The 16,177-nt window shown below is 43.0% G+C and overlaps 1 protein-coding gene across 4 annotated transcripts in view; it reads left to right on the top strand.

The window, feature by feature from the left end:
* The window catches only part of LOC101845720, a 31,498-nt gene extending 16,009 nt beyond the window's left edge, over positions 1–15,489 (top strand). For all 4 annotated transcript variants that reach the window (XM_035972265.1, XM_005107796.3, XM_005107797.3 and 1 more), the window contains 5 exons: positions 2,372–2,498; positions 3,357–3,476; positions 4,163–4,256; positions 5,055–5,220; positions 8,139–15,489. In XM_035972265.1, coding sequence (XP_035828158.1) covers positions 2,372–2,498; positions 3,357–3,476; positions 4,163–4,256; positions 5,055–5,220; positions 8,139–13,906 — 6,275 coding nt within the window. In that variant the 3' untranslated portion in view covers positions 13,907–15,489. The remainder of the gene's footprint in view (positions 1–2,371; positions 2,499–3,356; positions 3,477–4,162; positions 4,257–5,054; positions 5,221–8,138) is intronic.
* The last annotated feature ends 688 nt before the right edge of the window (positions 15,490–16,177 follow it).

Genomic DNA, 16,177 nt, shown 5'->3' with positions numbered 1-16,177 from the left:
GCTGGCGGGAAAATGCCTGATTATTTTGATGAGCGCTTGATTTCACCATGATGCCTCACAAATGTATTTGACACGTCCATAATTTGGGTTAACCAATATCGAAAAATTGAAATGATATCATTTGGGAATGGCAAATTATACGAGCTATAATCCCTGATATTGAGTTTTCTGTGTTCGTGTTATGTGTCCAACTGTATTTGTACCAGAGGAGCTTGTGATTCGCGCTTTGGTGTGGCCTGCTCCTTCTACTTTTTTAAAACATAATGTTGCTATTGTCCTGATCTCTTTTGGGAGAAATATGGGGGATGTTATACTGGTTAGTTGTATACTGTTTCAACTGTAGCAACAGAATAGGTTGCTCTTTTTCTAATTTGCCGGGGGTGGTTGGCGGGTGCTCCGGTGTGGTTTGCTTCTTTTTTCCCTTCAAACATTTATCGCCCTTATCTCCCCTTCTTTTTTATGTTTGTTAATCTCTTGTAACACCTCTAATCTTCTGGCACTCATATGACCTTATGCAGTTGCGAGCGCCGTAAAACCTCTACTAAAACGAAAAAAAACCTCCAAGTTTGCGGTTGTTCTTTTTTTTTAGGGGGGGGGGGTTTAAATGTTTAATGGCGCTCGCAACTACATAATGTCATATGAGTGCGCGGGACGCACCTAACATTTTCAGTTGGTAGGAAATTTTGAGTTTTGCCCTGGTGGCGGCTGAAGCCAACTCTTATCGATTTTGGACCACCAAGGGATCTGTAGCGGATTCTTTGAATGAGAGGCGAACACCTTAACCTCCAGGCCATGATAGTCCCCTGCGGTTATTAGGGCTGGGCAGGTACCAGTACCCAGTACCGGAACTCCCGGTTCTACCGAAGGAGGTGTCAGTATGGTACCAGGCCTCCTGTACCAGCTCTAGGAAGGAGCCGACACCAACGGTTTTTTACCGGGCCACGGGGAGTGTGCTGTGTGTAGGCCTAGACTAATGCCTAGGCAACTGTGACGTCAAATGCGCAACGCAGCGGGTGACCTTGATACATGACTTCATATTCAAAATTGACATTCAAAAGCGAACTTTGCTTAAATTTAAATATGGGATCAAATCAGGTTCCACGCAAGCCCCTTTGCTTACTTCGATAGGCTAATTTCGAAAATTAAATCAATTTTTAGCAGCGATAATTATTTAAAAAATTCTGTGTGCAAAGTTTAATCCTGCGCGGCGGCAAATCTCAAAGGTATTTTGCGTCACAGTTGGCCTCTCCAATTCTGACTTGTGTGTGCGGCACTGATCGGGGCGGGACGCACAGTCTGTGATGTCACCTCCTGGTGTCATTCCCAGTACAGTGGAGTCCACTTATTACGAGACCTGAAATAACGAGAAGTCTGTTATAAAGGCATTATTCTAAAAACCCTTTTTTCCCCTTCTTTATCTTTGTAAATAAAATACCGCTATAGCGCAATCAGATAAACATGTGAGTCTGTTATAGCGGAATATTCCTGCTGCTGTGCACAGCATATAGGTTAATTATACACATTGTAAAACCTCGCCAGTAGAGAAACTTGTTGGTGATCTAGCTAAACAAAGAATGGGACAGTCCATGTGTGCCAACGATGAAGGCGAATGAGTGGGGAGGGTGTGGCACACGCAGACAAGCCGTTGTGAAGCACAACACATTACCTCGTTGTGATAGGCCAGCCTAGTCAAGATTATCTAGGCCTATCATGCCTCTCACTTATCTGATGTGGGGATGGAGAGGTCACTGCGCTGTGATGGATGGAGCGAATGTGTGACGTGCGCAAGCAGACGTGGGAACGCGCCACAGAGTGTGGTGGGGTGGGGGAAAACACAGCGGGCGAGTTAGCCGAGAGAACTTTTCGTTCTGATCGCCAACGTCGAGCTGTCAACATCGCTAACGCTAGAGAAAGAAACCTGATTCGATTTTTTATCAAGTAAGACCAAGAGGTCATGTTGAGCAACACAGAGGTCATGTTGAGCAACACCATTATCAGGGGAGATAACAAAAAGAAATAAACAGAACACCAAACTCACAGATTAGGCCTACGTTACTATTTCTTTTGAATTTATTACTGGATCCCTTATAACGAGAATCCTGCTATAACAGCCATTTCGTACCGGTCCCCTCCCTCTTGTTATAACAGGATTCCACTGTACCGGTAACTGTACTGGTGGTTCTCGGATGCCGAGAAAGTACTGACACTGGGTTTCGGCGGTACTGCCTGGCACTAGCGGTTATTCAAGAGATATGAACTTGTTGGTTTTTGTTGGAAGTCATATCTTCTGTGTCGATGAGATAAAAAAAAAGCTAATGAGATTCTTGGGTCTTGTCTTCAAAGCAATGTTATCGTCTTGTTCTGTCATAAGGTACTAGGTACAAAGAGATCAACCGACGTCTTGAAAAGTTCCTCAACAAACGGAAGGTGTTCCCCGACTTCCACGATGTGAAGGCTGTCATCGCGTCATGCAACAAAAAGTACAAGCTACATATGAGGTGAGAGGGAGAAAGGAAATTTTGAATTTTATTGTATATCTGTTGGATGTCTTGCTCTTTACAAAGGTTTGACTTAAAGTCATTTAAGAGACAAAAATAGAAGAAACTTTGTTGTTGCTCCTTTAGGCGTTAGTATTTCCCTAAATGTTCTCAAGCTTACAAGCTGTGTGTCATATGTCCTATAATGGCATGGGTCATTAGTAGGCGTTGTTGTGTGGCTTCTTCCAACCTTTTATCACCAATTGTTCTTTTTTCAAAATTTGTTTGGTTTTAAAAATGTGGTCAGTAAGTTAAAGTTCTTTCTCACAGAGTACTCTGACTTAACATCATGGAATTGGTATTGATATTTTATTGCTTTGGCTATTCTTTGATCAAGTCAACCCCCCCGGGGCAGTGCCACTGACTGTGGTATCTTTAGGCCATTCCCAAAGGGGGGACATTTCTCGTTCAAGCATAGTAGAATTGTATATGGGCTGATTCATCATGTCACGCTCATAACTGTGCCTGATCTGGAAACTGCTGCTTTTTCTTTCCTAATCCTTACTATTGTCATTTTCCTCTACTTCTTTTGTATGTTTGTCACTCTTGTGACCCGCTATTTTCGGGGTGCCTTGATAGTCGAAGCAGACCTTGTGCTGTTGAAGCTAGAGAGATGAGCAGAGTAAGTCTGATTCCCTGTAAGGACTTCCCTGTTGACACCCAGCCCTTGGCGCTCATATGACCTTATGCAGTTACGAGCGCCGTAAAACCCTATATTAAAAAAACATTTTTAAAAATTTGATCAAGTCAGGTTTTGTATTGGGCTGGCATCCCCAACTGAACCAACTGAATTATATTTTTATTTCTCTCTCTGTTCAGTGGGCCCCACATCAACGATGTGGCCAGGGAAGCATTTGTGGACATCGGGGAGGAGTTACAGAAGAGACGACATGAGGACTTCATCGCCACTTTAGGCAACAGGCGAACTGATGCCCTGAGGTTAGTGAATGATGACCTCTATACAGCTGAAATAGTTGACTCTGCCTTAGAATACTTTTCTGAAAGCTGTTAGCATATATATGGGGTGTACTAAATTGCTGGATGTAACAAGGGTTCCTCTTAATCAATGACACACAAATTTAAAGGTGGAGGAAAAAAGGGTATCTCGTATTGAATCTAATGTGTGTACTCTTTTTGTAGTCTCTTGCACATCAGTCAGAGTGAAGGGTGATTGAGTGAATTATGTCAGAATTCAATGTCATTGAAAGTATTTGTTTATGCAGGTTGAAACATTGTTTTCCTGTGGTCAGAATGTTTCCTTCTTGTATATTGACGGGTATATCTTGGTCCTGTGTTGATGTTTGGATTTTGTGAGACAGGGATATATTTTCGTGTTTCCCCATTTCTAATTAAATTGCTTCTGTTGTGATGAAAATTCTTTAGCAGAGCATGCCTTAAACTGCACAAGAGACTTTTCTCTTATCATGGTCGGTCTCAAATTCATGAGATTTTAGGGCTGTAAAAGCAGTACTATGTTGTGTGCTCAGATGTCTGTTTCCACCTCTGTACTCCTTACTCTCAGTATATAATGTTTAGTTTTGTGATATTTGTGTAGAATAAGAATTGCTTCCCTTTCATGCTCTTTTGATACTTGAGTGATCAATCATTTTTATGAATGGTGACAGGTTCAGTAGTGGACCGGATCCCTACCTTTGTGATGCACGTCTAAGGCAAAAGCTGGATGCAAACCGGAGAGTGGGCAAATCTAATTTAGACCATGTGAGTTTTTCTTTTCCAACCTTTTTTTCTTTTTCTTTTGTTTTGTTTTGCTTTTGTTTTGTTTTGCTTTTGTTTTGTTTTGTTTTGCTTTTGAACGGGTTTTGTGATGGAGATGTTGCTTTTGTACCTTTAATGTCCCGGGGATGAGCACTCAATGGGTGAATTGTAGTTGGTGAGCTGTTTGTACGGTTGTTATTGTGCTGGCTGGTCATTATAATTATTGTTGTATAGCAGCTCAGGTCAGTAGACAGTAATTATAGTATAAAACCTGGTCTATGCTTGTATTGTTTATTAATATTTATAAGCATTTGATGAGTGTTTGTGCTTGTTAAAAAATCACTGTTTCGCCATTGGGATTTACGGAGATGAGGATGTCTTCCTACTTCTCGTCTTCTTTTCTGCGTTTCTGTTGTTCTTATCTTTTTCCTGGTGCCGTGTTACTTCTATCTCGTGTTGACTCAGTGTAATGCAGAACCTTGACAACAACCATGTTTTGAATGTTTTCTCTGTTTTGTCTAGAAAATTTGTTTCAGGCTGACCCTTTTAATGGTAGTTTTATTGTATCCAGCTTTTTTACCGTTACCTGTGCAGGTGCTTTGAGGGCGGGCACCTCAAGTTGATCCTTTTTTTTTTTTTTTTACCTTTCCCTCTGTTGTTTCTGTCAATCATTCATGCTTTTTCCTGTGCTAAATGGTCGTTATTGTGTCGATTTGCGTCTCTTTACTCAAAGAAACAAAATGTTATCTAGCATCTACATATCACTGCTCCCCCCCCACTAACCCTCCCCTCTCTTTGCAGGTGATTGCAAAGTACACTAAGCTTCAGAATCAAATTGGCACAAGTGACCTTGAGGACGACGACGATGATGACGAGGAAGAGGAGGCGAGTGGCGAGAGCCAGTGTAGAGGCGACATGGAGAGTGGCAGAGGAGATGCCAGTGATGAGGAGGGTGTGACGATTGAAGGTCAGTGGGGTTTTTGTTTGTTTGAGCAAAGAGAAGCATTATATCGCCACGATTTACTGTCATTTAGTGCATGGAAAATAGTGATCAAAATAGGCATATCAGTCCATCTGTCAATGTCTTGACGATGTCCAATGCATCTGCTGAGGAGAATATTGTTGTAGAAAAGCGGAAGCAATAAAGATTAGGATGACTTGTGGCTTCTGCTGTGGCCAATGAGATCAATTCTGCTTGAGAAGTGTTTATCGAATTTCCCTTGTGGCTGTGTGCGTAGGAACAAGTAAGACAGAATCAGTAGAGGGGAATGAGTAGGATCTACCAGTGGCACCTGCCAATCACCTACTCATTTGAGGTGATTGATAAGGGAGGGTTAGTTCAGCTTCAGTGTGGGTGGAAGGAAGGAGTGGGTCTGTTTTGCTTTATGTGTGTGTTTTAGTTTAGTGTATGGGGTTTTACAGTGCTGTGTGTGTGTGTGTATTTGAGAGAGAGAGAGAGAGAGAGAGAGAGAGGGGGGGGGGATGGGAGTGAGTTTATTTGTCCCAATGTCAATTTGTGTATGTATGGGAGAGATTGGGAGAGGGATTTTATTGAGGGAGTGAGGAGGGGAGAGACTGTGTCACTGTTTACTGTTGTCCTGTGGGTATGTGTGTGAGAGAGAAAGGAGAGAGTCTGTTCTCCCATCCTTTGGGTACATGTGAGAGAGAGGGGCATACCAAATATTTTTTACCTGACCATGAAGGAATAACGGTAGAAAGCTGAAATTTGGGGTGAAAGTCAACCATCATCTTCCAAGAATGCATGTAAATTTGGGGGAATTTCCGATTTCTGATTTTAAAACCAGCGCACTGTACGTGAATGGGGGTATGTTGTTCTCCAGTTTCAATATAAAATGGAGAAAATTGAGCACAGGGCAGTAATGAAGTTTTTGTTCTTGCATGGCAGGCAACTGCAGGATATAGTTACGGAGATGCGTGCCACATAGGGAACTGATTGCCTACCCTATGATGTGATAAAATTTTAGTGTAAAAAAAATCAAATGCGGATTCATGAACATTGAAGATGACCACCGTAGTGGTCGCCCAGTAACAGCAACATCAGAAGAGAATGTGTTGAAAATCAAGAAACTTGTTTTGTCTGATAGGCGGGTGACAGTCGAACGTTTGAGCAAAGAAACTAGGCTAAGCTTTGGATCAGTTGAATGAATCTTAAATGAATATTTGAATATGACCAAGGTTTCTGCGAGATGGGTCCCATGTTCATTGACTCCCCCTCAAAAAGTGCAACGTGTGGATTGTTGTCCAGAATTGCTTGGTCTGTATGAAAAGGATGAATCAAAATTTTTTTAAAGACTTGTAACCATGGATGAGACATGGGTCCACCACTACGTTCCTGAGTCAAAATCGGCATCGATGCTGTGGAAATAGTCCTCGTCTCCAAAACCAAAGAAGACAAAGGTGCAGCCATCAAGTGGAAAGGGGATGCTATCAGTTTTTGGTACCGAGAATTCGGAGAAGGAGTGATTATGAAAGAGTATCTTGAAAATGGACATACGATCACCGAAGACCACTATTCTAACCAGGTAAAAACAATACGAGAGGCTATAAAAGAAAAAATGCAGAGGAAAGGTCCGAAAAGACATTTTGCTGCCTCTCCACGGTGCGCCAGCACACACTTGAAGAAAAGCTGCAGAAACTGCACGCAAAAGTGGCTATGCCACATCTACCCTATTCTCCTGATTTAGCAGCGTCCGACTATTTTTTATTCCCCAAACTGAAAGATGATTTTCTGACTAAGAATGGCAAAAACTTATAACTGTGGGAGGTGACTACATAGGAAAAGATTAAGATTTGTACCAAATTTCAGCTTTCTACCTTTATTCCCTCATGGCCAGGTTAAAAACCTTTTGGTATACCCCTCATGTATATGTGTCATGACGTGGTGGATTCAGGCGCTCGTCAATTTTTGGGCATATGGGGTTATTGGTATCTTCTTAAAGCCTGTTAGTTTGCCTTCCTTTTGGTGGAAAAAATGTCCATGTTAAAAAAAGTCGAAAGAAATATTTGCGATTGAAAGAGGTCAGGCTCGCCTGGTTTCAGAGGTAAAATTAGCAAGAAAATGGCCGCTAAAATTTGTTAACTTCCATAGCTTTAGAGTCCTTTGAAACTGGAAATTTACATTTTTTTTGCCTTTAATCAACGATTTTCAGTAACTCCTCACAGACATGTATTTAATTTTAAATGGACATAAAATGTATTGAGCCAAAAAAAGAAAATTAAAAAACAATTGGCCAGCGGCCCCCAAAATGCTGATTTCTTTGATTTCATTATTTTGACGAGTGCCTAATTTCACTACGCTGCCTCACAATTGTTTCTTTTCTAGAAACTCATTAAACTCCAGTAGTGTAATCTTGATTGTTCCGGACCCGCCTTGCAGCTTTTGTTACATATTTTATTGTGTACTGTGTACTGACTATAGACATTTGAAAGTGAGGGGAGGGGTGCTTTTCTGAGATGAGATTCCATTAATTGTGTTGCGTCTCTACTGAGGCCAATTATATGCTTATGCCGTGTGCTTTGGCCTGAAACAGTGCTTGCAAACTTAGGCGATATTGCCCACAAGTAGGTAATTTGGTTATTTGGTGGTAGTGGGGATCACATGAGTAGTGATGTATAATTTTATGTTCAGCTTGGAAATATGTGTAGGTGGACTTTATGAAAATTTAGCCTCATTTAAAGGTGGCAAAAGTGGGCGCTGGCTTTAAAAGGTTGACAAGCCTTGGTTTAGAACATACTTATGGGCAGCTTGACATGTTGCATTTTCTAATTTTGTTTTATTTTGTTTATTCCCAGAGGTTTAGTGAGAATCGTATGATTATGATGCAGAAGGAAAAATCTTTTACTGTTTTTCTTCGTGCATTACAGTTGACGTTGCTCAAGGCTCTGATGATGACAATGAGGATATCATCAAGGCAAGTGGACGCAGGACCTTGTCTGATCTGTACCCGAGTTCTCCTCACAAGACCAAAGGTGCTGGTCAAAACGATGTGGGGGTGGACATGGAAGATGGCGAAGAAGCTATATCTACCTCGCCGGACAAAGTGTGTCACAGGAACATCTACAGTAGCCATCCGGTGGGCAAGCGGTCTGTTCCAAGTTTCCTTCATCGCAGCCTAGCTGTGAACCCGTATCTGCACCCAGCAGGGGGCCATCTGGACAGTGGGAAGGAGGAGGGTCCGAGTAAGAGGAGAGTACAGCTGAAGAGTGTGGTTTCATCCGATTCTAAGCAACCGAATGACGAGAACACGCCAAGTGTTAGTGATGCAACAGCGGACAAAAATGTTTTACATCACTCCCGAACCACTGAGGAGAATGAAAACGATTCTGATGATAATTCGGATGAGTCAAGTGCCTCTAGTGAAAAGGGAGATGATGATGAGGAGGAGGAGGAGGACTGTGATGTGTTGGTGGTACCTTCTGATTCTGAGAGTGAAGCTTCAACCTGTCCTAGCCCAGTCAGTGTCATTGCTCTGAGCAGTTCGGAGGACGAGGCTGATGATGATGCTCCCAGTGTGTCGAGAACATCCGGCCAGCCCAAGAAGACACTGTTCTCTCAAGGTAATTTGCTTATCAAGAAGGAGCTTCCAGATTCTGCTGCAGGGGACAAGGTGGATGACTCTAGAACGGGCAAGCACGTTGCTTCGAACGTTTCTCCCCAGGATAGCAAAGAGAAACATCTCAGAGCTAAGTCGTCCCGATATTATATTGATGTTGTTTTGGACACAGATAATGTGGAACGCTCCATCCCCTCTTCCACTCATGAAAACAATGACAAGGCCGTGAAATCTGACCGAAAATTTCAGGGCAAAGAGGGAGATAACAATCATAGTGCTTGTGGGAAATTCAGAGAAGTTGGTAAATGTACAAGTGATATTGGTCCTTCGTATTCCCCGACGACATGTGATGAGGACAGCAGCATTCAGAATCAGGAAAGAGATGCAGGCGGGGTTGGCAGTGATGAAAACATAGGTGGGGGTGAAGGTCAGTTTGTGGGGGCAGTGAAGAGTGTTGACAGATCGATCCATGAAAACTTTGATGAGTGCAGGGAGCGAGGGGCAGGAGAGGTGTGTGTGGACAATTCGCATGAGGTTGGATGCTCGGAGGCCAGTGACAACGGTCCTGTGCTAGTCCTTGGTTCTGTGGTTGGGGGACAGGAGATGGAGGAAGACTCTCCTGATTCTGTTAGAAAAAGACGGGAAGGAGACAAAGAGAAGGCTGGAGATAATCACGGTAATAAAGTTATGATTCTAGAAGATGAGGCGGTTGTTGAGAGAGAGTCTGGGAGTGAGGCACTGATGACTTCTGAGCATAATTTGACTGAAGGAGATGTGGACAAGGCAAAAAGTTCTTTTGAAGTGGAAGAGACTGGGAAGGTTTCTTCACTGAGGCCTTTGGAAGAACATTCTGACTCTGAGGGGAAAGAGGGTGAGGAAAATGTTGTCAGCAAGAAGTCCAAAGGTAAAGAGATGGAGGAAGATGACATACCCATGGAAGCAGATGGTCAGTGCCATGATGAAGATCAATTAGTGGCTGCCGTTGTCAGTCAGACTGATGATTTCAGCTCACCTTCCCCGGTGCCGTTTGACTTTTTTGATGGCAACAGCTGTGAGGTGCCTGAGAAGTCTCAGTGTGAGGATAGGGTTGGGGATGTGTCGGCAAGTGTGTTGTGTTGTGAGGCGGTACCAGCGAGTCCGACAGGAAGTTGTTCACGGTCTGATAAAGCCAATGAGAATCGTGAAAAAGAAATTGGTGGCAGGGACGTGGCTGAGGCAAGTGTCAAGGAATGTAGAGCTGAGAAAGTGCAAGAAGGTTGTACAGAAAATAATCATGAACCAGAAGAGGTAACAGACATAGGCAAAGATACAGCGTGTGAGACTCCTGGTCATAATGATAATCATGACCAGCCTAGCAGAGGAGGTGACAAAATGCGGGAAGGTTCTGTTGAAAGTAAAGTCCAATACCATGCACTGGAAAGTGATGAAAGTGCAGTCTGCCAGAGGGTAGATAATGGTGATGACACAAGCTCACAGGACACAGTTGCAGGAAGTGTTTTGGTGACTACCTCGAAGACCACGCAGTTCCAGTCTCTGGCGGCGACTTCCCAAGATGTTCTGGCGAAGACTGCTGAAGCCGAGGACTCTTGTCCTTTGCAGAATGGTGAAAGTGTTGACAGCATCTCCACAAAAATTGTTGATAGTGTGGATGATAAACTTTTAAAGCCGGTGAAGTGTGAGATAAATGTCAGCTCTGGTGGACAGTCTCGACTTTGTCTTGACGATGAAGATGATGATGATGATGATGATGATGTGATGATAATTTCTCAAGAAACTGAGAGCCGTCAGACGACAGAAGAGAAAAGTTCAGGAACCAAATGCGTCTTTGGTTCTACTGTGCCGAACAAAGGGCGTGGGATGGAAACAGATTACAAAAAGGAAAAAAGCGCAGATGTTGGCGACAGGAGTGATAAAGGGAACAAAAAGTCTTCCTCTGACAGTGACGGCAACGACTCTGACGATGTGACAATTGTTGAAGTGGCAAGTTCATACAAAGGGTGCAGTGTTGCTCATAGTGCCTCTCAGTCTGTTTCAGGGAGTCGTAATGCCATCGGTACTGCCTCTTCCAAAGAAACTGTTCATGTGATAAAGTCAAGTCCAAAAACGAAAGAGTATGAGGGAAAAAGTGTCTCCATGGTTACCGAGCAGCTGCCCATTAGTTCCTCTTCTGTGTCTTGTGATAATGTCACTGAGAGAGGAGGAGCTGCAGACAGAAAGACACAGTCTGTGGAGGAGGTTGAGATTATTGAACAAATCTCTCCAACTGACAAAGATAAGCTTCAGCATTTGTCTCCTGAAAGCAGATCCTCCAGCAAAGAGTTGGGGTGTAAATCTCCAGAGGTGTACGAAGTGCCTGATGATAATACTTCAGATGAGAAGGTTAATGATAAAGCCACAATGAAGTTATCTTCTGAATTAAGGAAAGAGAATGTTGACAAATGTGAAGAGGCATACGGGGTGCTTCATCATACGGAAAAGGATGGTATTCAGGAAGAAAACAGGTGTTCAGAAATGAGTAAGGAGGATGACGGTCTGTCTGTGCTGGTCAGTGCCTGCAAAGTGAAACAGAACAAGTTGGAAGATTGTCTTCAGAAGGAGGAGATTGGAAGTAGTGGGAAGTTTGACAAGGGCAAAGAGAAGGTAGCTGGTCATTCTAAGCCAACAGAGTCCAACAAGAATAGGTCTTTCCTGGAGTCTCCAGATGGTAAGAGCACTAAGTTCAAGTCTCCAGATGTGTGTGAGTTGTTGGATGATGATGATGATGATGCTGATGCTGAAGAAGACGGGAAAAAGGTGAACGATTCTGTCAAGGCACAAGTGTCGTTTGATTCAGGGAAGGAAGATGTTGAACTGTCTGTTCTTGCCAAGTCCCCTGATGTCAGTGAAGTGATTGATGATAATACTGAAGAAGTTGAAAGGGTCGATGATGATGATATCACTTTTGTAAAAACGTGCTTGGGTTCAGCCAACAAGAGCCCGCTGTCAGTTAATACAGATGTGAGTGAAGTGAAGAAGAATGTAGGGAAGGAAGTGGGGAGTGGAAAGATGGAGTCAAAGGGAGAATTGGAGATGAAACTCACACATTCCAAGTCTGATGGTACTCATGAAGGTGTGGTCGAAAGGATTGAAACAGATGATGGAGGACGTGATGGGGAGGCTGCTGGATCTCAAGTTGCTATGTTGTTAAAATTATCTGCCGTCAGTAAAGTTGGGGAGAATGATGCTATAGATGCCGTGGCTGAAAAAGGGAAAGACACAGTGAAAAAGTCTCAAGGGGAACAGAATACTGGGGAAGAACGGACATTTGTTTTGGATGTTGTCATATCGGGCCACTCAGAATCTGGTGAGAAAAAGGAGGAGTCGTCTGTTTGTCAAGAAAATGATATTGTGGCTGGAGATGCAGGCGTTTGTGATGATGTTGTTGATGAACCAGAGAATAAAAATCCTAAAATAGAGAAGACAGCACCGAGCTCACCTTGTCCTGTTGAATTTCTGTTCCAGGAAAGTTCTGCCAGTGACGTAATTGTCTGTGAAGAGGGCAGTGTTGAGACGAATCCGGACAATGAGAAAAACAAACGAGAGGGAAGTGGCAAGGAGCGGATAGATATCAGGGATACAGTAAATGAGGCACCTTCTGATGATAAATTAGGGATGAATGTAAAGAAGGATAAAGAAAAGGAACTAAATGATGATGGTTTGAGTGATGGAGAGGCAGCTGATAGTGGTTCGTTGACAAGAAAACGGAAAAATGATGAAAAAGAATGGGTTTGTGATGACAGTGATGATGGGGATGACTGTAAGGTAGAGAAAGTGACATCCGAAGGGAAGCCGTTCAATAAAGGGACAAACGTGGAAGAGGAATTGGATAATGATGATGACAAGACCGATGAGGGGACGTCTGAAAATAAGCAGTGGAGCAAACAGAGGAAAAATTATGATTCTAGAAAGGAGCAAAATGATGATGACGATGATGATGTTATTGCTATTGGTGAGGAGCCAGGTCCCCCCAACAAAGCTCGTAAAGTTGACTCGACGCAAGTGAACAGTATTGTGACCGATGCTTTCATCGACAATGTGGCCCGTGAGGTGTTGAGCAAGACGTCTGGCACATCAGCTAGCAAACCCCCCGCATTTTTACCAGGGACGAGTCACCTCCATCGGGGTTCTTATCATTCCAGACCATCATTGATATCCAGTGGCCCGCAGGTGAGACCCAAGGTCGAGACCTCTCATGTACCTCAGTCACATGTACCGCAGTCTCCTTACACTAATAATTGGCAGCAGAAACGTCAAAATCGTCACCATATGCCGAACATGTCACATCTGCCTACGCCACAGCCACGTCGGGTCTCTGGCCTTTCGCCTCACTTTGGCAACAAACGTCAGTCGTTGGTGAACCCACGAGACTCGTTTATTTCTAAACCAAGCATTCACCGTGGACAGTTTGAGGGGGAATCCAGAAGCCACAACGTTCGAGATCGTAAAAGTTTTCAGAATTCCCCCACAGGTGGTCTGAAAATTGCCTCAGTGGTTAGTCTAAGCCAGCCTGGTTGCTCGAGTAGAGCAGACGTGAGGCCGAGCAGGGACTATACTCACAACATCAGGAAGGGACCTGTGCCTGGGTCTCACCACAGCAGGGGCTCCTTTAACAACAAGGTTCCCCAGATGTCAGTCCCTGGGTCAAGCCACAGGCATATGGATCGGCGGTTTGATGTGCCCGGCAGCCGTCCGTCTCATACTCATATGCCACAGTCTTCCTCTCTCCCCTCTCCTCGATCGAAAACGCATGTTGTCAAGACGCCTGACTTCAGTCACAAAAGAAAAAGTTTTGATGGCGCTGAGATAGTTCTTGACGATTCTGACGAAGAGGACTCCAGAAAAAGAAATAAAAAACAGAAAGTAAGCTCTGGACCCGTTGTGCAGAGTGTAAAATCCTTGGCCCCCCCAAATCCACATCGCAGTGACAACTCAAGAGATGGTAATGTTCCTAAAAAGGGGAACAAATTTCCTTCATCGTTTGCGGGTGCTGCTGCAGGGAAGAAGACGAGTGACGTGATTGAATTGTCCGATTCGGAATAGACTTGATTTTGTGCCTCAACAGTGAGAGTTGGTTGTTTCTTTTCCCAGTTGTAAATGTTGCTGCCTTTTACCGGTGCTTTAGGGGCTTCGGAGAAAGCTGCTTGCTTTTCACAACCCGTTCTCCACTGGATTCCCATGCCAGCAGAAAGTGCTTTCAGTAGCAGGAATAGACCAACCAAAACAGTATTTAGGGAATTTTTCCTCCTTCGGCCAGAATTATTCAGCCCAACAGTCATGCCGTATTTGTACATAATGTATTTGGACGAAATCCTTGAATAATATCAACGGAAGCAGATGTGTAAAAATGTTTTTTGGCAGACGTGTTATGAGTCGAGGTTTCAGGGCAAGTAAGAATGTGCAATGTATTTTTACCATATTTGTATTTTTTCCCCCCCATTTTTCTTTAGAATTGCATGTATGGATTTTCTGCGTACTACATGAGTTGTCTGTCTGATGTCCACTATGGAGTTTCTGTTTGTTTGGTCAACAGTGTTGATTGCTTGTGTTTTAAGAGATGGGTTGTGAGTGGGCACTCTTTGTCGTGTAGTCAAACCTTTTTCCTTTTCCTCAGTGTACCTATCGATTTTTTTTTATGGGACCATTATCATGCTGACTCTTCGCTGTAGCAAACTCAGGTCACCCTGGTGTGTACCATACATTGAATCTATTCAATCAAATAATGACGTACATAATAATAATACCTAAATTATATTGTATTGATCCCCGTGGGGAGGTGTGGGTTACAATGGCAAATATATAGATAAATACATAAATAATACATAATTATAAATACATACATAAAGACATGCACAATATTACACTAATGCAGAACAATTTCATTAGCATGCCATTGCTGGTCGCCACTGTGCAGCGCCCTGTTTTTTTTAGCTGTGGTTATCGTGTCTTGCTCAAGGGCACACACCCCATTGACCACCCGTCGAAACCCTGTGTCGCTGACACTTGCTTGACCTCACTTTTAGGTCTGAACTCATTACTCACTAAGCCACTGATGCCTGGATTGTGCCGCTGCTGGTTCGGCTGCTACACAAAAGTTAACAGATGGTCATGACGTGTTTTTTGGGGGGCTGTTGATTGCATTTTCTGGATGAATACTGAATTGTACACATATACATGTCATTGTAAACATTTGGTTGAAGTCTCCATTAACACTTTCCTTGCGCACGCTGAGCTAGCAACTACGCATTTCCTTAGCAGTTTGGCATGTTTTAAAAAAAAGTGGATTGTGAAGTCAACTTTTATGCTACGGGTATAATTAAGGTATCACTGGAAAGGAGAATGTAAGCAAATGCAGATTAGTTGAAAGAAAGACTGTGTTTAAATTAGTTAGTACTTAGACAGCCTAAAGATAGAACAAACATTGACAAAAACAGGACTCATAATTCAGATAGCATGTGCAACATATAATGGTAAAATGAAGAATAAAACGCACTTACTTACATTGATATTATTCTTTGTAATCATCCAAGGTGTAGGAAAGTTATAATCCATGAAAAATATAGTCCAGCAAGAGTGAAGTTTTCACAACAACAAATGAAGTTCGAAAAAGAATTCACAACAAAAAATAAGAATTTGTACACTCCAGAGCAGAGCATCTCGATATACAGTAATAATTTACACACTTGATGATTATGATGGGACACAGTTACTGTGCTCCATTTACGTGAATGATAAGGCAGCGGAATGCACGTATGCTTGCGTTGCGCGTGCAAGGAAAGTGTTAAAATAACATAAAATTGTCTTTTGTACTCGATGTATTTGCTACCCGTATGTTGTCCCAACAAAGAGTGGGGATCCTGGATGTCGGTGGTAGGTCGAGTAAGTTCTCAATGGAGACCTCAACTAGAACTTTACCTCGTCACTCACTATTGTTGTTTGGACAGAATGCATTGTAGAATCTTCAGTGGTGTTTGGTTCGACTCGCGTTTGTGTGGGGATGACATGTGGTCGTTTGAGTGTTTTTAAAAATCAAATTTGCACTTGTGCATGAATTACAAGTTGTTTATTTTCTTTTGGATGTCTGTATTGAAATGTGCGTGGAGTGTTGTTATTTGACTCTTTTTAAGTAACATGCTGTTTGGAATACAGCAATATACTTGAGCCTCCCGGGGTAGTGCCACTGACTGTAGTGTCTTTAGGCCATTCCCAAAGGGGGGACGTTTCTCGTTCAAGCACAGTAGAATGGGCTGATTCATGTCACGCTCATAACTGTGCCTGATCTGCAACAGGGAACTGCTGCTTTTTCTTTCCTAA

This window comes from Aplysia californica, unplaced genomic scaffold (assembly GCF_000002075.1).
Source record: "Aplysia californica isolate F4 #8 unplaced genomic scaffold, AplCal3.0 scaffold00631, whole genome shotgun sequence".
Lineage (NCBI taxonomy): Eukaryota > Metazoa > Mollusca > Gastropoda > Aplysiida > Aplysiidae > Aplysia > Aplysia californica.
Note: the sequence above shows the minus strand (reverse complement) of the source record. Positions and strands in the feature narration are given on the sequence as shown.